The sequence below is a fragment of the Oncorhynchus nerka genome, linkage group LG9a, assembly GCF_034236695.1.
Source record: "Oncorhynchus nerka isolate Pitt River linkage group LG9a, Oner_Uvic_2.0, whole genome shotgun sequence".
In the NCBI taxonomy this organism is placed as follows: domain Eukaryota; kingdom Metazoa; phylum Chordata; class Actinopteri; order Salmoniformes; family Salmonidae; genus Oncorhynchus; species Oncorhynchus nerka.
The window spans coordinates 22,075,286-22,100,731 of NC_088404.1; the positions used below are offsets into that span (position 1 = coordinate 22,075,286).

At 43.7% G+C, this 25,446-nt stretch overlaps 1 protein-coding gene across 1 annotated transcript in view; it reads right to left on the bottom strand.

Annotated features, from left to right (window-relative positions):
* Positions 1-4,223: 4,223 nt before the first annotated feature.
* Positions 4,224-25,446, bottom strand: part of LOC115134705 (solute carrier family 45 member 3-like) — a 29,141-nt gene continuing 7,918 nt past the window's right edge. Inside the window, exons 2-4 of the mRNA XM_029668895.1 lie at positions 23,580-24,386; positions 17,948-18,213; positions 4,224-5,059 (exon numbers count right to left, since the gene is read on the bottom strand). Of these exons, the coding sequence (XP_029524755.1) occupies positions 4,625-5,059; positions 17,948-18,213; positions 23,580-24,386 (1,508 nt within the window). The 3' untranslated portion in view covers positions 4,224-4,624. The remainder of the gene's footprint in view (positions 5,060-17,947; positions 18,214-23,579; positions 24,387-25,446) is intronic.

Consider the following 25,446-nt stretch of genomic DNA (forward strand, 5'->3'; position numbering starts at 1 on the left):
TCTATGAAGGCTGAAAATACCAAGGACAACACATTCGGAGCATCAGTGAAAACTGAGGACATAATAGCAGATTCATAATCATACAGTCATCGGCAAATAGGCCCAATGTGAAGATCCTTGGCACTTGCTATCATGAAGCACAACTAACCCAAACACTGAGCATTTGGACAAATAAAGGACGAAAACATTTGTTAACTTGTTGAAATTCAATGGTTACTTATGTCTATGAAATATCAACAAAACTAAATATGGGGGGAACTCAAAACAGAGGAACAATGGTTATAATTGACCCAGATGCAACAGTATTGACTACTTCCTATTTACAAATAAATAATGATACACGATGCGTTTACCATATTCTGCACAGGCATTAGTCATCATCAGGAAATGCACATTCAGCAAAGTTGCTCTTTTAAAACCAGAACTAATACAGGAAATGGTCAGGAGGAATGAATATATATATATATTTAACTTTAAAGCAAACAAAACCATATTTTTAAATATCATGAGTGTACTATTCTGCATGATCAACCAGGAAATCATTAACTTTGTGACAGCAGTCAAAATCAATAAACTATCTGAAAGTAAGCAGCCAATGATGAAAGAGTGGGATGGAAGAATATCCCACTAAATTACAGAGCAGAAGATGTCTTTATACCACATCTATACTAAATAATCATTTATCATTTTTTTTCACAGAAATAGCTTTTGCACCTTTGACAGATGCAATGAAAAGAAGGCAAAATACTTTAATATGTGCTTATGGTTTTTAAAAGAACAATAACTACCGACATATGTACAAAAAATACTGACATTTTTAATAGAGGCACTTGCAAAATTGACTTATTTTTCCAAGCGGTCTGGCAGTATGTCCTTATGTTCTACAGTAACTCAGATGAGTATTTTCTGAGTGTGGGGGGAATTTCCAAAAAGTAAATCTGTTATTTTTTTAAAGTTAACCAGTGTCTGTATTCTTTTGCCCATCTTCCTCTTTTCTTTTTATTGGCCAGTCTGATATATGGCTTTTTCTTTGCAACTCTGCCTAGAAGGCCAGCATCCCGGAGTTGCCTCGTCACTGTTGACGTTGAGACTGGTGTTGTGTAGGTACTATTTAATGAAGCTGCCAGTTGTGGACTTGTGAGGCATCTGTTTTTCAAACTAGACACTTTAATGTACTTGTCCTCTTGCTCAGTTGTGCACCGGGGCCTCCCACTCTTTCTATTCTGGTTAGAGCCAGCTTGCGCTGTTCTGTGAAGGGAGTAGTACACAGCGTTGTACAAGATCTTCAGTTTCTTGGCAATTTCTCGCATGGCATAGCCTTCACTTCTCAGAACAAGAATAGACTGACTGACGAGTTTCAGAAGAAAGCTATTTGTTTCTAGCCATTTTGAACCTGTAATCGAAACCACAAATGCTGATGCTCTAGATACTCAACTAGTCTAAAGAAGGCCAGCACAACAGTTTTCAGCTGTGCTAACATAATTGCAAAAGGGTTTTCTAATGATCAATTAGCCTTTTAAAATGATAAACTTTTATTAGCTAACACAATGTGCCATTGGAACACAGGAGTGATGGTTGCTGATAATGGACCTCTGTACGCCTATGTAGATATTCCATTAAAAGTCAGCCGTTTCCAACAACAATTGTTATTTACAACATTAACAATGTCTACACTGTATTTCTGATCAATTTGATGTTATTTTAATGGACCAATTTTTTTTGCTTTTCTTTCAAAAACAAGGACATTTCTCAGTGACCCCAAACTTTTGAACGGTAGTGTATGTTTTCAGAAACTTTGCTATGAGACTCGAAATTGAGCTCAGGTGCATCCTGTTTCCATTGATCATCCTTGAGATGTTTCTACAACTTGATTGGAATCCACCTGTGCTATATTCAATTGATTGGACATGATTTGGAAAGGCACACACCTGTCTATATAAGGTCCCACAGTTGACAGTGCATGCCAGAGCAAAAACCAAGTCATGAGGTCGAAGGAATTGTCCGTAGAGCTCCGAGACAGATTTGTGTTGAGGCACAGATCTCGGGAAGGTTTTAAAAAATGTCTGCACCATTGAAGGTCCCCAAGAGCACAGTGGCCTCCATCATTATTAAATGAAAAAGTTTGGAACCGCCAAGACTCTTCCTAGAGCTGGCCGCCGGCCAAACTGAGCCATCGAGGGAGAAGGGCCTTGGTCAGGGAGGTGACCAAGAACCCGATGTTCACTCTGAGAGAGCTTCAGAGTTCCTCTGTGGAGATGGGAGCACCTCCAGAAGGACAACCATCTCTGCAGCACTCCACCAATCAGGCCTTGATGGTAGAGTGGCCAGACGGAAGCCATTCCTCAGTAAAAAGGCACATGACAGCCCGCTTGGAGTTTGCCAATAGGCACCTAAAGACTCTCAGACCATGAGAAACGAGATTCTCTGGTCTGATGAAACCAAGATTGAACTCTTTGGCCTGAAAGCCAAGCATCACATCTGAGGGAAACCTGGCACCATCCCTACAGTGAAGTATGGTAGTGGCAGCATCTTGCTTTGGAGATGTTTATCAGCGGCAGGGACTGGGAGACTAGTGAGGATTGAGGGAAAGATGAACGGAGCAAAATACAGAGTGCTCAGGACCTCAGACTGGGACAACGACCCTAAGCACACAGCCAAGACAACGCAGGAGTGGCTTCCAGACAAGCCTCTGAATGTTCTTGAGTGGCCCAGCCAGAGCCCGGACTTAAACCTGATTGAACATCTAGCTGTGCGGAAACTCTCTCCATCCAACCATCCAACCTGACAGAGCTTGGGAGGATCTGCAGAGAGAAATGTGAGAAACTGCCCAAATACAGATGTGTCAAGCTTGTAGCGTCATACCCAAGAAGACTCAAGGCTGTAATCACTGCCAAATATGCTTCAACAAAGTACTGAGTTAAGGAGCTGAATACTTATGTTAATGTGATATTTACATTATAAAATATATTTTTAATACATTTTCAAAACTTTGAAAAAACAGTTTTTGCTTTCTCATTATGGGGTATTGCGTGTAGATTGATGAGAGGAAAAAACAATTCAATCAATTTTAGAATAAGGATGTAACGTAACAAAATGTGGAAAAAGTCAAGGGTCTGAATACTTTCTGAATGCACTGTATATCCAATAGTGCCAACTGTATTTAGCAACCTCATAATTTAATAGTCCATATATGCAATGATGTTTGGTTATTATATTTTGATTATGAAAATGTATGCACTCACTCACTACTTACTTTAAGTCACTCTGGGTAAGAGTGTCTGCTAAAATGTAAACTATTATTTAAATATACAGTAACAGATGAGATATAGAAAGACTGCAGTATTCTCTTAGGTGAGGAGAGAATGCACTTATCCAAAGTCATACCATGTTGCCCTGCTCTCTTCACGGCACTCACACTTGCACTTTGAAATTTTCTCTCGCACGCACGCACGCACACACACACAAACACGCACACGCACACTTATGGTACACAGAGCAAAGTATACATTTTTTTACACAACACAGAGAACTGTCATCATACTAAAACTATTTTCAGGAACCCAGTTCACAGTATCACTGCAGTGTTGCTAATATGACTTTTTGGTATTTTTCTCATTGGAATATTAATTTGAGTTCCGAAAATAAGTGTACCTGGATTTTTAAAGTGTTGGATAATTCACCTCATTTACTTTCCTAGATTGTCATGAGGTTGAACACGGGATGATAATGGCAGTAGATATTATGTAATGAATGGCACTATATGGCACTGTCTGATATTTCTTGAAAAGAGGGAGAAAAAAATTCCAATGAAAGCTTTGAACCACTTCATCCTAACAACAATGCAGTTACACAGATTACCTCAGAGATGACCTCTCCCAAACAGGTCGCATAATAAATTCCCATAGGGATATACATATATGTACTGTATTCATATACAAAATATATATGATAAACCTGTTAATTCCCCAAAAACATCCAACACTAGGGGCCAGTGACACTTAACATTCCCAATATTTCAACCTGGCTGATAACAACAAACAGACAGAAATTCTTTCCCAGGCAGGTAATGGGCTCTCCAGATTAACTTGTTCCTATCTCCCGCGGCCAGTCTGCATGAGAACTGACCAATAATCTCCTGTTGACTTCGACTAAAAGCAGACTATTTTAAAGATATAGCATTGACAAACTCCACCACTTCACACATAGATGAGAGTAAAATGGTAATACATAATTTCAGTTGTCTAAGGTCTGATGGAGTCTGATCAAGCTGTGTAAGCTAGTTGTACCTGAGGAGAAGGTGAAGGGACCTATCTGAGCGGTCTTCTATGTGACTGAGGGGAACAAGGTGAGAAACACTCTTAAGTATACAGACAGTGTCAACAGACCAGCTAATGCCAGCCAGTCTCTCTCTTGTAGCCATAGTAACTCTGGAGTATCTCTGGAGGTAACAATTGTCACAGGTTTACATTTTCTTTTAATTCTGCAGCACACATACATACAAACGTACAGACAGGCTGCCTCATTGCAATGTGTTGGTAAAGCCATAGCAACGGCCAGCGATGACACTGGAGTGTTGCATGCTGGAAGCAGTCGTGCATTCCTTCACTCCTGGTTACTGAATTTTTCAGCTATTGAGGTCCTTTTGGTCAAAGATGATCTGGTTGGCCAGATAAATGGCGATGATGCCGAAGATGGCGGAGGAGGCCATATAGGCAGTGACGGACTTTGTGAACTGAACAATCATGCCCATGAAAAGAGTGGGAAAGACCTGAGAGAGGAGGAAGGTGCTGTCCAGGATGGCAAAGTCCAACCCTACACCGCGCTTCTCGTAGCCCTCCGGTTCATCCTGCTCGGGGGCCGTGGCGCTGAGAGACGATCCATTCTGGCCGTGGGGAGGGGGGTAGTAGTCTGAGTCTTCCTGGCTGAAGATGGCATGCCCGTTGGTGTCCCCCAGTTTGTGGGTCAGCCCCCCCTCCTCGTCCATGGCTGTCAAATGAGTGATCGAGTCCCGCTTGACCGCAATCCCGTTCTTTTTGGTTTTCTTATTTGGCATGTAAACCTGAAATGCAAGGAGATACAAGTACATTCAATATACAGTCTAGGCCTAGGCAGTGTGTGCAAGGGAGTTTGTGTGTGTAGGGCTAGATATGAATATGTGTCAGGAGAGAGCTAGAAAAATTATGCGCAAGATGTGAGCGTTTGTTTGTATTGGAATATGAGTAAGATACATGGCTGTTGACTCAGCCGATACATGGCTGTTGACTCAGCCGATACATGGCTGTTGACTCAGCCGATACATGGCTGTTGACTCAGCCGATACATGGCTGTTGACTCAGCCGATACATGGCTGTTGACTCAGCCGATACATGGCTGTTGACTCAGCCGATACATGGCTGTTGAATCCTATAGCGTCGAAAGGAGTCAACAGAAATGTATCAGGGTTAGAATATGATCCCATATGGGTCTTTCTATAAATAATGGGGCCAATGTGTGACATTGGGATCCAAAAATGTCAAAATGGTTTGAAACAAAAATAAAAATGATTTTCATGCAGTTGCACATTGAATATATGCAAATTGGCCCATAACTCCACAGTGACGACTCTCCCACTCTGTCTGCCGAATTCTTTCTCTTTGCTCTTGTTTTCCTTTATATGATGTCGGTGGGCGGAGCCGGGAGGGTCGTCAGCGAAATGGGACACACCTGGGCTCGGGTGTGGTCAGGGATAAATACACCTCTTCCCCATTCATTGAGGATACTCTCTCCATGTAGACATACTGTTAGAGTTTGTTTGTTTGTTTGTTTGTTTGTTTGTTTGTTTGTTTGTGGCCATTTTATTTGTTTGCTTTGGCACCTTTCAACACCCCTCATTATCACATTTATGCATGCAACCACTCACTTACACTACTGACTACACACACACACACACACACACACACACACACACACACACACACACACACACACACACACACACACACACACACACACACACACACACACACACACACACACACACACACACACACACACCATTGTTAATTTTATTTAGTTTACTTCAGATAATAAATATATTTTGTTACTCCCCATCTCCACATTGTCTCTCTTTTTGTCATGAACTTCGAGCCGGTTCATGACAAATGGGGGCTTGTCCGGGATCATAAGGTTGGTTCCTAGACATTTTGGTGTATAGCACTTTGTTGCATTATGAAGATCTAATACTAGTATCGTTTGGCTTACTAGTATGTGTATTGTGTTTGGGAGAAAAAATGGAGTTAATGTTAAACTCTGTAGGTGCTTTGTTTGCATCTTTTGTTACAGCTTTTTTGAATTGTAATGTTTGGTGCCCAGAGTTGGTTGCCTTTGTTTGTTTGGTAAACTTGCCACTGCGGTGGATAGTTGGTTGTGTTCTGCTTTGGAGAGAGTACATTGGTTAGTTTCCAGGCCCCTGCCCAGGCTGGAGACACTTGCTCTACTTGCTGTTGGGACATCGGTCTGAGGTGAGTACAGTCGGCTGTGTACCTCAGTGGGAGATTTGGGTACGGTAGTGAAACTTGCTACCCGGAGCTATAGCCTTTCTTTTTCCCCTGTTAGACTTAGCGATGTGTTTCACTTTGGAATATGTTGGGCATGGTTACTTTGTTTTGTTATTTTTATGGTGTCTGTGGACTGAGCAGTTGTCTCGGGGGCACTTAAAAAAACAAAAAATGAACCAGGTAAATGAGAACTTGTTCTCAACTGGCCTACAACTGCGACCTGGGCAAGATAAAGCAAAGCACTGTGACACAAACAACAGTTACACATGGAATAAACAAATGTACAGTCAATAACACAATAGAAGTCTATTACAGTGTGTGCAAATGGCGTGAGGAGGTAAGGCAATAAATAGGCCATAGTAGTGAAGTAATTACAATTTAGCAAATTAACATTGGAGTGATAGATGTTCAGATGATAATGTGCAAGTAGAGATACTGGTGTGCAAAATTTTTATTTAAAAACAATATGGGGATAAGGTAGGTAGTTGGATGGGCTATTTACAGATGGGCTGTGTACAGCTGCAGCGATCGGTAAGCTGCTCAGATAGCTGACGCTTAAAGCACATCTGTGGCTTAGGGGATTCTGCCAGTGTGCCCCCTTCCCTTGCCAGCGGGCTACAGTGCGTAATTACCTCCCGCAAATCCGCACGAAGACTAGGGTTGAGTTATTTTAGGTATTGGGGAAGCTCCACATATATCATCTCTCTTGTGATGCCCAGTGTGATTGTCATTTCTCTGGTTGTGGTCTGGTGTGCTCAGCAGAGGGGAAGAGCGAGATTTTCTTTTTTTGTATTTACTTTTGACTATGGCGTCTTACGTACATGAGTTCATTCGTTTTCCATCAGAGGAGCGATTAGAATTATGTACTAAAGAAGAGCTGTTGAAGATGGCTGAACACTACAAGGTTGAAATTAGTGATAAACGTCAAAAAAAAAAATGTTAGGTTGGTCTTGAAGGCTAATCTGATGGAGAGTGATATAGACGTTACCACGGGGGCAGCTTCTGAAAGTCCATATTGACCCAGACTATTTACCTTTCATTACGGAGGATTTTGTGTCTGTTAAGAAGTAACGACCTAGCGCCAATGAGGATCCTGAGAGACACAGGTGCCTCTGAGTCGTTTGTGTTGGAGTCTGTTACCCTTCTCTGCTGAGACTTATTTGGGGAATAGTGTTTTAATTAGGGGAATAGGTTTGAACTCTGTCAGTTCCATTGCATAAACTGATGTTGGATTGTGGACTGGTGAAAGGTGAGGTTGTTGTGGGGGTGCATCCTTCGTTGCCTATTGAGGGTATTGACATTATCCTTGGGAGTAACTTGGCTAGTGAGCGTGTATGACCTGTTGTGTTTCCATCTCTAGTGATTTCCGCTAAGCTGTCATTTGTAGGGATTCCTGATGAGTGCGCAGAGTTTCTCAGAAGTGTTCTCTGCGTGTGACGTGTTCTATGAGCCGTGGCAACCTGGTCACTGTGCCGGCTAACAAGAATGGCACAAAGAAATCTGTCACTACTTTCCTTGTTATCCCATTATCTGTACCCCGCTCCGATGTAATCAAGGAGCAACGGGTTGACCCCACATTAGAAGAGTTGCGTTACCAAATTGTGCCTGTGGAACAGTTGGGAGGTGTCGCCCATGGCTATTTTCTCCAAGAAGATGTCCTGATGAGAAAGTGGGTGTCATGGTGGTAGTTTTGTGGGAGGCTATTAGTCAGGTTGTTGTACCAGTTAAGCTTCGTGAGTTGGTGTTGACAACTTCCCACAACGACGTTGCTGGACATATGGGTGTGAGGAAAACCTACAATCGCATATTAAGAAATTTCTTTGGCCTATGTTACGGATACAGTTATCCTGTGTGTGTGTATCCTGTGTGTGTGTTTCTTTTCTCTCCTTCTCCCCTCACAGGTGAAAACCATCACTCCCCAATCAGTCAACAATCAATCATCAATCAGAAGACACACCTCCTCCTATTTCCTACCCTATCACAGTTCCTTCCCCATGGTTTAAAAACCCCATCATTTGTTTGCTCTAGAGCAATCTCTAGCTCAATCTCTCTGTAAATGCCATGTCTGTAGGTCTCTGTGTTTCACTCTCGCTTTGTGTCGTAACCTCTCTTTTGTTTAAGCACCTCCATAGCACTTTGTCATCACCTGTGAGTATTGTTTTTGGTTATGGTGTTTGTTTGTTGCTGGTGGGAAAAGGGGAAACCAAGACAAGTCGCCCATGGGCATACACTACCCGTAGGTGAACTTTGTTAAATACACTAGTTAGAACTGGGCGGACCACCCACTGTATTTTTGGTTAGTTAGTTAGCTGTTGTTAAAGTAGGCTAGTCTAGCTTAGGGGTGTTTTTGAATACTTATTGTTTCTTTTCTTGGGTCCAGCTCAGCCCCTTTTCCTGCTCCCCCCATTACCGTGTGTTTATAAATAAACCTAGAGTTTGACGGTAGATTTCTGTTGTCGTGGTTATTTCGTGCACACTTTTACTTTGTCACAATAATAATTTGCATGAGTTATGTTACGGGTCTCATTACCATCCCCCCTAGACTGTCGGGCCAAAAGGGATTCGTAACAGCCTAGATTAAAGAGGGAATGTTTCTGAGTTCATCAAAACTTGTTACACCTGTCAATTAAAGGGCGGCAGGGTAGCCTAGTGGTTAGAGCATTGGACTAGTAACCGGAAGGTTGCCAGTTCAAACCCCCGAGCTGACAAGGTACAAATCTGTCGTTCTGCCCCTGAACGGGCAGTTAACCCACTGTTCCTAGACCATCATTGAAAATAAGAATTTGTTCTTAACTGACTTGCCTAGATAAATAAAGGTTAAAAAATGTAAAAAAATAACTGGTAAACCTAATCAAGCTATTAAGCAGGTACCACTGTTTTCTATTCCTTTACTCAGCCAACCTTTTGAGTATCTGATTATTGACTGTTGGTCCTCTGCCTCGTTCTAAAAACGGTAGTAGTTACCCGTTCACTGTGATGTCAGACCACTAGGTCTCCTGCTGCCCATCCCCTCCGGTCTATCACGACTAAGTCTGTGCTAAAAGCTTTGACTCAGTTCCTCACTGTTTGGAATCACTGTCTCCCGAGCCCCTCAGTCCCTGTTATTTTATGTGTGATTTCTGGCGACGGCTGTATGCCGCTGGTGAAATGGCTAAAGAGAAGTTATCATCTTCACAGGAGAGGAGGAAGGGCATATTTGATCGCCGAACTGAGCCTCGTCACTTTAGTCCAGGTGACCAGGTTCTTGCTCTGTTGCCAATTGTTGGTTCTCCTTTTCAAGCTAAGTTTCAAGGTCCATATATGGTTGTGCGCCAGTACACTGAGAAAAACTATCTAGTTGCCACTCCAGAACGGAGAAAAGCACACCAACTGTGCCATGTGAATCTGTTATCTCTATTATGCATGTTCCTCTGAGGCTGAACAGGGGGAGTCTACAGAGGACGGTAGAACCTGTAATTTTGGCCGAAACCGTTATTTCGCTGGGTTCTTGTCATGCTAGGTCCGTGCATGGGGAGGAAGATGTTCCTGGTCCCGATGATTGCATACTGCAGGGTAGATTAAAAAAATTCAGACACTGGATGTTTTAGACAGCCTTCTCAGTCATCTACCTGTTGATGGGTGGGAAGAGATGGTCGGTCTGATTCTGAGATTTCCAGGTTTGTTTTCTTATACACCTACACGTACAAACTTAATAGAACACGATATTGACGTTGGATGCTGACCCCATTCGTCAGAGGTTCTATAGAGTTTCTTCAGAGAAACAGCGTTGTCTGGATGCTGAGGTCAGGTACATGCTGGAGAGATATAGCAGAGCTTTCTCCAGTTGGGCTTCTCCCTGTATCTTGGTCAGTAAACTGGATGGGACAAACAGATTTTGTACGGACTACCGTAAGGTAAACAGTGTCACTAAGCCAGATTCATTTCCTCTTCCTCGGATGGAGGACTGCGTTGATCAGCTAAGTTTGTGAGCATATTTGACCTGTTAAAGGGCTATTGGCAGGTGCCACTGACGAGTAGGGCATGTGAAATCTCTACCTTTATTACACCCTCTTGTCTGTACTCGCATTCGGTTATGAGTATCGGCCTGGTGCGCTGAACAGGGTTGTCTCCGGTCTGGCCAGGTGCGCTGTTTATCTGGACGATGTAGTGATATATACAGATACTTGGGAGGAACATCTGTCCCGTATTCAAGCCTTGTTTGACCACCTAGCTGCTGGTCGCCTCACGAGCAATCTGGCTAAATGTGAGTTTGCTCAGGCGACCGTTACATACCTTGGAAAGGTGGTTGAGCAGGATGAAGTGCGTCCTGTTTGGGCTAAGGTGGTAGCTATTGATGCTTTTCCACCACCGACTCCTAAAAAGGAACTGGTGCTTTTCTTGGGAATGATTGGTTATTACCGTAGTTTTTGTAGGGACTTCTCTACTGTGGTCATTCCCTTGACAGATTTGCTGAACGCTAAGGCTGTTTACGTCTGGTCTTGTTGTCAACAAGCTTTTGAAGATGCAAAGAGGTTGCTTACCTCAACTCCAGTGCTGGCTGCTCCTTTCTGCTGATTTTTCATTTACTTTGCTGGTGGATGTTAGTCATGTGGGGGCAGGTGCAGATGTGTCTGGTGTTGAGACCTATTAGTTTCTTTTCCAAAAAGTTGAACCATTATCAGTTGAACTACTCGGTCATGGAAAAAGAAGCGCTAGCACACATATGGGCGCTACAACACTTTGAGGTGTATGTCGGGGAGTAGTACCTATTGTGGTCTACACCGACCATAACCCTCTCACCTTGAGGTGTATGTCGGGGAGTAGTACCTATTGTGGTCTACACCGACCATAACCCTCTCACCTTGAGGTGTATGTCGGGGTGTATGTCGGGAGTAGTACCTATTGTGGTCTACACCGACCATAACCCTCTCACCTTGAGGTGTATGTCGGGGAGTAGTACCTATTGTGGTCTACACCGACCATAACCCTCTCACCTTGAGGTGTATGTCGGGGAGTAGTACCTATTGTGGTCTACACCGACCATAACCCTCTCACCTTGAGGTGTATGTCGGGGAGTAGTACCCATTGTGGTCTACACCGACCATAACCCTCTCACCTTGAGGTGTATGTCGGGGAGTAGTACCTATTGTGGTCTACACCGACCATAACCCTCTCACCTTGAGGTGTATGTCGGGGAGTAGTACCTATTGTGGTCTACACCGACCATAACCCTCTCACCTTGAGGTGTATGTCGGGGAGTAGTACCCATTGTGGTCTACACCGACCATAACCCCATTGTGGTCTACACCGACCATAACCCTCTCACCTTGAGGTGTATGTCGGGGAGTAGTACCCATTGTGGTCTACACCGACCATAACCCTCTCACCTTGAGGTGTATGTCGGGGAGTAGTACCCATTGTGGTCTACACCGACCATAACCCTCTCACCTTGAGGTGTATGTCGGGGAGTAGTACCCATTGTGGTCTACACCGACCATAACCCTCTCACCTTGAGGTGTATGTCGGGGAGTAGTACCCATTGTGGTCTACACCGACCATAACCCTCTCACCTTGAGGTGTATGTCGGGGAGTACTATCCATTGTGGTCTACACCGACCATAACCCTCTCACCTTGAGGTGTATGTCGGGGAGTAGTACCCATTGTGGTCTACACCGACCATAACCCTCTCACCTTGAGGTCCATGATGTGTCCTAACCAGAGGATAATGAGATGGAATGCTTGTAAAAATAAAAACCATCTAGATGTGCGACACATCAGGGGGATTGACAATGTCGTTGCTCTCTTGTGCGCCCTGTTCCTGAATGTCCACGTGACTGACCACTGTTTTGTGTTGTCCTGTTCTATCGCCCCTGTCTGTTCCCTTCTGGTCTCATTTTCTTCTTTCCTCTTAAAGGTTGCTTCCTGTGCGTAACGGTTGCTGAGGTCTGGAGAGGACGAGGTTGGTTGGGGCAAGTGAAAGTTTGAACATGTGCCCCCATGGATTAGAGACGCAGGCTGCGTCATTTGGGGGGGGGTGATGACCCTCCCACTCTGTCTGCCAAATTCTCTCTCTTTGCTCTTGTTTTCCTTAAGAGGATGTCAGTGGGTAGAGCTGGGAGGCTTGTCAGTGAAATTGGACACCTGGGCTCGGCTGTGTTCCGGGATAAATACATCTCTTCCCCATTCATTGAGGAGAATCTCTCCATGCAGACACTGTTAGATTTTGGTTGTGGCTGTTTTGTTTGCTTTGGCACCTTTTCAATACCCCTCATTATCACATTTATGCACGCAACCACTCACTTACACTACTGACTACACACACACCATTGTTAATTGTATTTAGTTGAGTTAATTAATATATTAGTTAATTAATTAATATATTGTTATTCCTTATCTCTACGTTGTCTCCCTTTTTTTGTTACGAACTTCGAGCCAGTTCATGACTCCACCTACACAACAACATAGGTATGGGACTATACATCCTTTCAGTAGGGTTCATACAAACATTGGCAAGTCAAATTCAAGGACTTTTTCAAGCACTTCATTGTAATTTTCAAGGATCTCAAAGTTATATAATTGTACATACAGGGTCTAATATACAGTGAGGCAAAAAAGTATTTAGTCAGCCACCAATTGTGCAAGTTCTCCCACTTAAAAATATGAGAGACCTGTAATTTTCATCATAGGTACACTTCAACTATGACAGACAAAATTCGGAAAACATTTCAGAAAATCACATTGTAGGATTTTTTATGAATTTATTTGCAAATTATGGTGGAAAATAAGTATTTGGTCACCTACAAACAAGGAAGATTTCTGGCTCTCACAGACCTGTAACTTCTTCTTTAAGAGACTCCTCTGTCCTCCACTCGTTACCTGTATTAATGCCACCTGTTTGAACTTGTTATCAGTATAAAAGACACCTGTCCACAACCTCAAACAGTCACACTCCAAACTCCACTATGGCCAAGACCAAAGAGCTGTCAAAGGACACCAGAAACAAAATTGTAGACCTGCACCAGGCTGGGAAGACTGAATCTGCAATAGGTAAGCAACTTGGTTTGAAGAAATCAACTGTGGGAGCAATTATTAGGAAATGGAAGACATACAAGACCACTAACCTCCCTCGATCTGGGGCTCCACGCAAGATCTCACCCCGTGGGGTCAAAATGATCACAAGAACGGTGAGAAAAAAATCACAGAACCACACGGGGGGACCTAGTGAATGACCTGCAGAGACCTGGGACCAAAGTAACAAAGCCTACCATCAGTAACACACTATGCAGCCAGGGACTCAAATCCTGCAGTCCCCCTGCTTAAGCCAGTACATGTCCAGGCCCGTCTGAAGTTTGCTAGAGAGCATTTGGATGATCCAGAAGAAGATTGGGAGAATGTCATATGGTCAGATGAAACCAAAATAGAACATTTTGGTAAAAACTCAACTCGTCCTGTTTGGAGGACAAAGAATGCTGAGTTGCATCCAAAGAACACCATACCTACTGTGAAGCATGGAGGTGGAAACATCATGCTTTGGGGCTTTTTTCTGCAAAGGGACCAGGACTACTGATCCGTGTAAAGGAAAGAATGAATGGGGCCATGTATCGTGAGATTTTGAGTGAAAACCTCCTTCCATCAGCAAGGGCATTGAAGATGAAACATGGCTGGGTCTTTCAGCATGACAATGATCCCAAACACACCGCCCAGGCAACGAAGGAGTGGCTTCGTAAGAAGCATTTCAAGGTCCTGGAGTGGCCTAGCCAGTCTCCAGATCTCAACCCCATAGAAAATCTTTGGAGGGAGTTGAAAGTCCGTGTTGCCCAGCAACAGCCCCAAAACATCAGTGCTCTAGAGGAGATCTGCATGGAGGAATGGGCCAAAATACCAGCAACAGTGTGTGAAAACCTTGTGAAGACTTACAGAAAACGTTTGACCTCTGTCATTGCCAACAAAGGGTATATAACAAAGTATTGAGATAAACTTTTGTTATTGACCAAATACTTATTCCACCATAATTTGCTAATAAATTCATTAAAAATCCTACAATGTGATTTTCTGGATTTTTTTTCTCATTTTGTCTGTCATAGTTGAAGTGTACTTATGAAAATTACAGGCCTCTCATCTTTTTAAGTGGGAGAACTTGCACAATTGGTGGCTGACAAAATACTTTTTTGCCCCACTGTAGAACCACTCATCCCCCCCCCAAATAGCATGCAAAAAAGTGGTCATTACCCCTTGCAGAATAATTTATATTTTAGGCCTTGCCAATGCATTGATATTCAAAGTATTATTACATTCTAAAATATGTGTGAATAATTAGGACAATTCCTGATTTGAATAGACTGGATCCATGCATGGTGATTTTTGGGCCGACAGAGTCCCACAAAGTAATGAATAGCTTTAGCGTTCATCTCACCATCACTGTTTAAGTAATGAGATAGTGACCAAAAAACAGGTTCCTTTTCTAATGGAAGGATTTGTATGGAAAGCCAAGATTAGATGTCGTCCTCATAATAACCCCATGTGGTTTTACAGCAACAGAGTAGCGCAACACCCCTCAATTGAAATGGAGGGAAATAAACGAGTGGCGGCATCTCTCACAACATTTTTTAAGGGAGCAGGAGAACATAAATTGGCTACAATAACTATTCACGTACCAAATTGAGGACATGTCTGATTTTCAAGGTAGGCTGATTCCAGTACTTGAATTTCTGAGCTCCCAGTTCAAGTAAGCTACTTCAAGTCCCTTGTATATTCTTTAAAATTGCAGGTCTAACATGGAAAACAAAATGCTTTTGTCATGTTATTTATTTACCAGGTTATATTGTGAATAAACCCACTAGGCTATGTAATTTGTTTTCATTATATCTTAAATAATTCATAGAAGAGCGTTGGGTGTTGCACACAATTGTAGACTGTGTCCAATCCGAGGCACAAAAACATATGAAAACATGAACTCATTACCTTGATTCTTTCTCTTAAATCTAAGGAGACCCTGCTGGAAATCAAGCAGTCAACAACAGATTATCAACATCAATTCGCTAGGGATATTAGATCCAACACTGGATCCAGGCACAACGGTCTTCACCGGTGAAATGAACGAGGCACCAAAATATTCTGGACATTCCTTGCATTTCTTTTTCCAGCACTTGAGCTGTTGCATGGCATGTGCTATCACAACAGCTGTTCCTCACTTGAGCTGTTGCATGGCATGTGTTATCACACCAGCTGTTCCTCACTTGAGCTGTTGCATGGCATGTGCTATCACAACAGCTGTTCCTCACTTGAGCTGTTGCATGGCATGTGCTATCACAACAGCTGTTCCTCACTTGAGCTGTTGCATGGCATGTGCTATCACAACAGCTGTTCCTCACTTGAGCTGTTGCATGGCATGTGCTATCACACCAGCTGTTCCTCACTTGAGCTGTTGCATGGCATGTGCTATCACACCAGCTGCCTCACTTGAGCTGTTGCATGGCATGTGCCACAACAGCTGTTCCTCACTTGAGCTGTTGCATGGCATGTGCTATCACAACAGCTGTTCCTCACTTGAGCTGTTGCATGGCATGTGCTATCACACCAGCTGTTCCTCACTTGAGCTGTTGCATGGCATGTGCTATCACAACAGCTGTTCCTCACAGCTGTTGCATGGCATGTGCTATCACAACAGCTGTTCCTCACTTGAGCTGTTGCATGGCATGTGCTATCACAACAGCTGTTCCTCACTTGAGCTGTTGCATGGCATGTGCTATCACAACAGCTGTTCCTCACTTGAGCTGTTGCATGGCATGTGCTATCACAACAGCTGTTCCTCACTTGAGCTGTTGCATGGCATGTGCTATCACAACAGCTGTTCCTCACTGTTGCAGCTGTTGCAGCTGTTCCTCACTTGCTGTTGCATGGCATGTGCTATCACAACAGCTGTTCCTCACTTGAGCTGTTGCATGGCATGTGCTATCACAACAGCTGTTCCTCACTTGAGCTGTTGCATGGCATGTGCTATCACAACAGCTGTTCCTCACTTGAGCTGTTGCATGGCATGTGCTATCACAACAGCTGTTCCTCACTTGAGCTGTTGCATGGCATGTGCTATCACAACAGCTGTTCCTCACTTGAGCTGTTGCATGGCATGTGCTAGCTGTTCCTCACTTGAGCTGTTGCATGGCATGTGCTATCACAACAGCTGTTCCTCACTTGAGCTGTTGCATGGCATGTGCTATCACAACAGTGCTATCACAACAGCTGTTCCTCACTTGAGCTGTTGCATGGCATGTGCTATCACAACAGCTGTTCCTCACTTGAGCTGTTGCATGGCATGTGCTATCACAACAGCTGTTCCTCACTTGAGCTGTTGCATGGCATGTGCTATCACAACAGCTGTTCCTCACTTGAGCTGTTGCATGGCATGTGCTATCACACCAGCTGTTCCTCACTTGAGCTGTTGCATGGCATGCGCTATCACACCAGCTGTTCCTCACTTGAGCTGTTGCATGGCATGTGCTATCACAACAGCTGTTCCTCACTTGAGCTGTTGCATGGCATGTGCTATCACAACAGCTGTTCCTCACTTGAGCTGTTGCATGGCATGTGCTATCACAACAGCTGTTCCTCACTTGAGCTGTTGCAATGGCATGTGCTATCACAACAGCTGTTCCTCACTTGAGCTGTTGCATGGCATGTGCTATCACACCAGCTGTTCCTCACTTGAGCTGTTGCATGGCATGTGCTATCACAACAGCTGTTCCTCACTTGACTGTCATTCGTAAAATTCCTTCCTGGATCAGATTATGTGTGAAAATATCACGGCATAACTAATCAGCTGGACACCAAATGCTCATCCAACAAGTATTGTGCATAATTATTGAAGAACCACGTTAATAACAATATCAATTTAGGTGGTAACTATCAAGGTAAGGTGACTCTTTATCGATTAGAAGCATTCGATTTTGCAATGCATACATTATTTGGAATTTGTGTGCCCATGAATACTGTTTTCACCAGTAACATAAGGAGACCCTAAATGTACCTGTACTTACACTGCATGTTCCGACAGCTCGATCCAGGATTCTTACAGGGTTCAAGTTCAATGTCTAATTTAACTGACTAATGCTTAACATATATAAGAACAACTTACTTTGCCATAAATGCAAGAACAGAAAAGTTATGTTTTATGTCACATGATTTTGGGCAAATCTGTCAAGACACCAACAATGATAAAGGGTAAAACATCAACTTGTTAATTTGATTGAATATAGCTATGACCCCCCTTATATCAATGTAATAACAGGAAAAAGGCATTATCAATGACTTATCAACAGCTGTAACAAGCTGTTAATTGTAAGAAATCCTCACTGGTACCCTAATTTATAGAAAGACCCATATATACTATTCACAGTGCAGAGTCCTGTATGTAAGTGTGCCTTTCGGTCCTTACCTCCATTTCCTTGTGGTAGTGACATGTGAGGGTGTAGGGCAGCGTCTGCAGCGTGGCATAGGCAAAGCCTGTCAGAGCTGACATCAGGCTGACCAGGACCACGCTCTTGGACATACATATGACCAGGGCAGAGATGGTGAAGCTCACCATGCTGCTCAGGTAGACCCGGCGCGAGCCAAAATGGCGAACCAGTCGGCTCATGAGCAGGGAGAAGACGGTTGAGGTAGCACACTGAAAGAACAGGCCCAGGCTGCCCATACGGATGCCTGCAAGACAGGATTGAAATTGTGGCAACAAATTAAGATAAAATATTATGTTATATTAATTCTATGCCCTAACATTCAAACTGGACAGTTTTATCTCAATCTCTTTATTCAAAGACTCAATCATGGACACTTACTGACAGTTGTGGCTGCTTTGTGTGATGTATTGTTGTCTCTACCTTCTTGCCCTTGCTCTGTGCTGTTGTCTGTGCCCAATAATTTTTGTACCATGTTTTGTGCTGCTACCATGTTGTGTTGCTACCATGTTGTTGTCATGTTGTGTTGCTACCATGCTGTGTTGTCATGTGTTGCTGCATTGCTATGTTGTTATCTTAGATCTCTCTTTATGTAGTGTTGTGTTGCCTCTCTTGTTGTGATGTGTGTTTTGTCCTATATTTATATTTTATTTATTTTATTTTTAATCCCAGGCCCCTGTCCCCGCAGGAGGCCTTTTGCCTTTTGGTAGGCCGTCATTGTAAATAAGAAGTTGTTCTTAACTGACTTGCCTAGTTAGATAAAGGTTCAATTAAAAAATATATACATATATATAAAAAATGGTTATTGGTTACAGTAATTCTTCATTATTCTAATTTTAGTTAGTAAGCTAGCCATTAGATTGCTAATTGCCTCAGGTGTACATATCGTCTCATGCATACATATCAGGTATAAAGGTAAGACCCAGATGCAGACCACGTTGAATAAACAATAGTTTAATATTCCAACAGGGGCAGGCAATAGACAGGTCAGGGCAGGCAGGGGTCTGTAAACCAGAGGTGGGGCAACGGTACCGGGCGGCAGGCAGGCACAGGGTCAGGGTAAGGCAGAGGTCGGTAATCCAGAGGGGGGCAAAGGTACAGGTCGGCAGGCGGGATCAGTGTCAGGGGCAGGCAGAGTGGTCAGGCAGGTGGGCTCAGAGTCAGGACAGGCAAGGGTCAAAACCAGGAGTGCGAGAAAAGAGAGACTGGAAAAAGCAGGAGCTGAGACACAAAACGCTGTTTGACTTGAACAAACAAGACGAACTGGCAACAGACAAACAGAGAACACAGGTATACATACACAGGGGATAATGGGGGTGATGGGTGACACCTGGAGGGGGGTGGAGACAATCACAAAGACAGGTGAAACAGATCAGGGTGTGACAATACACAAACAGGAACAACCCAAGGTCAAACAAAATACTAATACACCACAACCTGCAGTGGTTGCAAATGTAAAATACAACCAGTAGCCTCATCCGGACACTAAGTATTCAAAACTACAACTGTAGGATCCGGGTTATGATCTGTGTTCTAAGTGTGTTTTTTCCATTTCACGTCATACTTTCAACCCGTCTAAATATACAACACACTTTACCACAGATGAACCTATAGCTGCATTAATGGTTCTTTATGTGTTTTGTAATTCTGTTTGCATACGCCATCAACACACAGAAGATATCTGCTCAGTGAGGAATTTAAAGATCAGGAAACAGTTGAGTCAGCAAACAGTTTGACTGGACTGTATCGGAAACCATCACAGACCAAATTGACATGTTTGCTGAGGTGGTAGCTCTTGCTCAAGTTCCACCAGATCTGGGTTAAAAAAAACTATTTGATATCTTTTCAAATACTTAATATGTGCTTGATTGAACTTGCCTGGCTTAATGGACTAATAGAATAGTCCCAAAACTGAAAACCCTGCCTGTCTGGCACTCCAGGTAGGATATTGCAAATGCTCCAAAGAATTCAACTATCTTCATCTTTTGCACATCTATCACTCCAGTGTTAATATTATATTGTAGTTATTTCGCCACTATGGCCTATTTATTGTCTTACCTCCCTTATCTTACCTCATTTCCACACACTGTATATATACTTCTTTTCTATTGTGTTATTGACTGTATGTTTGTTTATTCCATGGGTAACTCTGTGTTGTTGTTTGTGTCGCCCTGCTTTGCTTTATCTTGGCCAGGTCACTGTTGTAAATGAGAACTTGTTCTCAACTAGCCTACCTGGTTAAATAAAGGTGAAATAGGGTTAGTTTATTTTTATTTATTTATTTATTTAAGTATTTGAACCCAGGTCTGGGTCCCACCAGCGCCTGCTCAGGGTCTCACCCATTGAAGAGAAATTCAGTGTGCGGACTCCTGAGTTCAAATATGTCTGAAAACCAGTTTGTTCTACCCTCTACAGTCTACATGGCATTACAAGGAGGATCTATATTCCAAATAAATAAATGAAGGGGCCTACAACTACCATGGAAAGATGACTACCCGGACCGACTTTATTTGTGGTATTTAAAGCGGACAGATATTACAGTAGGCTGTAAGTGCATAGGTCCCAAGTTCAGCAACATGGCAGCTAATATCACATGGGAAAAGGATGTGGATGGACTAGCTGTTTTAAAGCAAAGGACTAAGCCCACATTACAAACACTGCATGAGATTAGCTTTAACCAGCATTGGAAGTTCAGGGTATACAATCAGACCATCACGGAGGAAAAGCTACATTGCGGTAAAAAAAAAAAGGTTAACACAAGATAATCTCAATTATGGGGTGTAATCTCAATCGCACTCCACACTGCCCTTTCCCACCTGGACAAAAGGAACACCTATGTGAGAATGCTGTTCATTGACTACAGCTCAGAGTTCAACACCATAGTGGCCACGAAGCTCATCACTAAGCTAAGGACCCTGGGACTAAATACTTCCCTCTACAACTGGATCCTGGACTTGCTGACGGCCACCCCCAAGGTGGTAAGGGTAGGCAACAACACGTCTGCCATGCTGATCTCTCTCAGGGGAGTGTACTTAGTCCCCTCCTGTACTCCCTGTTCACCCACGACTGCGTGGCCAAACACCGGTACCCCCTGTATATAGCCTCGTTATTGTTATTTTATTGTGTTACTTTTTATTATTTTTTACTTTAAATATTTTCTTAACTCTTCTTCTTGGTTAATTAAGGGCTTGTAAGTAAGCATTTCACGGTAAGGTTTACACTTGTTGTATTCGGCGCATGTGACAAATAAAGTTTGATTTGATTTAATAATACATGCTTTGTTATAACTTCAATAAATATGATGTCAGGCTTCAGATATTTGTGCTTGGCCTGTCCTGAACTTGAATGAACATGCTCTTTGTGCACTGATTATGACATTAATGCACTGTGAGTGTGACATTCCTCCTGGTCCTGCAGGCATGGGAGAGTGAGAGGGAGGTAGAAGCAGGAAGCATTGCAAAGCTCCACTACACACAGAGAAGAGACCTGGAGGGCGCTCACTCTCGGTTTCTCTCTCACTTTGTCTCTTTTGTTCTGGGTCTGTCTCTCTTTGTCTCTCACCTCTCTCTGCTGGGAGTCTGGGATACTATGCCTGTCTCACACAGGTCACCCCCAACCAAGGCTGCTGTGTGATCCGCCAGTCAGATTTAATGCAGTTTGAAGGTCAAAGACACTGACAGTGCTCTTCTCCTTTTACAGTGACCTTCCCCTTCTCATCCAATAAAGCTATGCAATCTTCTATACGCTTAGAGAAAATGGTGCTATCAAGAACCTAAAAGAATTTTTCGGCTATTAGGCAACTAGATTCAGCCGCAGGACGATTTTTGTTGGCGTGAATGGTCGGGGAGACAGAGAATAAATATTATAATTGGTACACAGACCAACAAAAGGTTGTATTTGAAAATAACAATAATTTAACACGTTGATTACATTGAGACACAATCACATCTCTTTTTTTTATTTGTGGGTTACTTAGGAGCAGATTTCTTTTTGCTGAATTCCTTCGATTTTAGTCATCTTTCTAGTCATAAAAAATTGGCTTGCGGGCTGGTTTTGGCCCACCGGCTGCCTGTTGCAGATCCCTGCCATAGGAGAACCCTTTGAAGAACCATAATGGTTCCAGGTAGAACCCTTTTGGGTTCAATGTAGAACCCTTTCCGCAGAGGGTTCTACATGGAACCCAAAAGGGTTCTACCTGGAACCAAAAAGGGTTCTATCTGCAACCAATCTTTTTTCTAAGAGTGTAGGGGATTAGGAACCACACTATTAAAGGGTAAAAGCCAATTTATGCTTGAACTGAAAATGTGGTATGGAGGCCTCCTCTGGAGGCATGCAGAGGCCAACTTGAGCTCCATATTGCATCGCCGCGCGCCTCCCACATTTTTTAACAATGCGGAGGGCTCCATATAGCTACTTATAGCTCTGCATTGACATGATTGGTTGATGGTAGGTGATTCAGAGGTTCTGTATAAACACAAACTCACTTCCTTGACAACAGCTCTGCACAACAGCTCTGCGCTGCTCTGCGAAGCGCAAGAAGTATGAATGCCCTGACTTCTGCAGAGGCAGTGTCACCGTAAATAAGAGCGGTGCACAATTGACCCAGCGTTGGCCGGGGTAGGCCGTCATTGTAGGTAAGAATGCATTGAGCGACTCCTCTCACAGGTATGCTTTCACTTTTCAGAATTAGAAGTGTGTGGCAACGGAATGAATATTGTAAAGAAAGGATTTGAACTATGAGCAAACTGTCCTATTGGAATGTGCCACCAATCAGTCATAGCGATTGAAAAAAAATACAACGAGCTGAAATGACCACCATTGTCAACTATTTCTTGTTACGATGGATGTAGCTACTACTATAAACGTGTAATCTTCATAGCATATATGTTTTTTTCTTCTTCGTAACAGCACATACAGTATCTGGATTGAAATGTACTTAAGTACAGTGGTCGAAAAAGTAGTACATTTTTATACTTAAGGAAAAGTAAAAAGTCAAAGTAAATGCTATACATCAAATCCCTTATATTAAGCAAACCGGACAGCACAATGTTATTTTTTTATTTTTTTATGGACAGCCAGGGTCACACTCCAAGACTCAGACATAATTTACAAACACTGAGTCTGCCAGATAAGAGGCAGTAGGGATGACAACGTGTTATATTGCTAGGTGCGTGAATTGGACCATATTGTTGTCCTGCCTGAGCATTCGAAATGCAACACGTACTTTTTGGTGTTAGGGAAAAGGTATGGGAGTAAAAAGTACATATTTTATTTAGGAATGTAATGGAGTAAAATTTTAAGTTGTGAAACATATAAATAGTAAAGTACAGGTACCCCAAAAAAAGACTTAGGTAGTACTCCAATTTCTTTTTACTTAGTTACTTTACACCACTGCTCTATTGGCCACTTGAGAACTTTGGGTTCTCTGATTGTGAATCCATCAAATATCAAGGATCTATAGTCCCAATGAAGCAGAGCTTGCCGAGCCCAAGTGTTTATGTGATAATATCAAATAGTGTCTACATGAGAGATTGAGAGGCACTCTGAAGCTTGCCCTGCCAAAGTTAGTGATAGAGTCACACAGTATATCTACAAAAAAAAGAGTCAACTTACCATCCTCGTAGCGCTGCCTGGAGGCGGTCCCAGGGGCGGCGCTGGGCATGCCTTCGTACAGCCCCTCCCCCATAAAGTCTGTGTAAAAGAGCATGAAGGACATGACGGCCATCCAGCTGCAGAGCTGGGCCATGCACAGCTGCCTCATCACCCGGGGCACGTGGCAGTAGCTGCGGTAGATGGCCGGAGTCATGGACCAGCACGTCCTCAGCAGGCACAGTAGCGGAACCGACTTGAGGAGGTAGCAGCAGGAGCGCGGCACACCACAGCGACCTGCCTCCAAGAGAGGACAAGGCTCCAGGGCCGCGGTGCACGGCGGCTCCTCCGACACCCTCATGGTGATCAGCACGCTGGTCACGAAGATGAGGATGAGCATGAAGAAGAGGCACTCTGCCTGGCCACCCAGGTAGACTGACAGCAGGCCCCGGCTCCAGTCCAGCGCAGGCAGCAGGTAGCCCACACAGCCTCCCAGGCTGACCATAAAGGAGAACATGGCAAAGGCCTGGTTGCAGTCCTCCTCATTGCGGTACAGGTCAGACAGGAGTGCCTCCAGCGGCGTGAAGCACACCTGGCCACAGAAGTCGAGCAGGCCCACACCGAGGATGAGGAAGGCCACCTGCAGGGCGCATCCGCCCCAGGAGAAGTAGGCAGCCAGCAGGTCGGCATGGGGGATGATGAGGAGGGCTAAGAGGACTCCCAGGGACAGCAGCCAGATGAAGGGCCGGCGGCGGCCGTAGCTGCTGTTGCAATGGTCACTGGCTGAGCCAATCAGAGGGATGAAGATGAGACCTAACACTGGGCCGATACCTGGGAACAGAAAGAAGGGAAGTAGTGAGGTTGATTCATTGGTTGTCAGTATCAAAGTCAAAGCCAACATAATAGTTATTGGATATGAGTTTTACCACAATATTTACCTGTGAACTGGGAAATGTGCAATCCAACAAATGTCCTGGCTGCATCTGATGTTTTCTGGTAACTTCCAGCTTACTATTGCACTACCTTCCCCGTGCTGACAGGGCTTGGAGGCAGGCTCTGTGGCCCCACTGGCCCCTTTACTGCTACATCCATCTCTTTGAGTGCTTGTGAAGGATGCCTACAGATGGTTCTGTGCCCCGAGCTAACTCACCGTCAACCTCCCTCTCCTCCCCACTGCTCCACACTGCTCCCCACTGCTAGCTTGGGCTAATTGGAACACCTCATGACAAAGGCTGCTTGTGGAGCAACACGACTCACATTCGACTCACATTCCCCACAATGGCCAGATGTATGCCTCTGGTTTCACAGTGGGAACACACACGGAATGCTTCTTTTGAAAACATGGTTCAAATTCCATCAAAATAAAACATAAAACATATTAACTAGATCCACATGAGGGACGCCACAAGTGTCATTCTGATTAAATATGTGTGGAGACTGGAGTGTATAATGAATATTCCATTATTCCATTCCCAGACAATTACCTTTTATGTTTGGGATTTTTCTACCTGGATGGATATCTGACAACAACACTTTGTTGGAAACTGTTACACAATGAAATGAAAGAAACCAGATATTACTTTATTGGCATTAAGTTGTGTAATGGTTCCCAGAAAAACATTTCCTGAGGTAAAAAAAAAATGTGGTTGGTTGGGGGTTTAGTTCATGTTGACAGGCTCTCAGTGGAGCAGCCCCACAGACAGACTGACGGACGGACAGACAGGCGGACGGAAGGCCAGGGACAGAGACATACAGAATGGGTCACTGCAGTCAGACCCTCACTCACATTTCTGCCTGGCTGCCGCAGCTGTGGAAGCCCATCATAACAATCCAGTGTGTAGAGCCTGATGGTACAGTCTGAACTCTCACTTACACAGTCCTACTCTGCTAA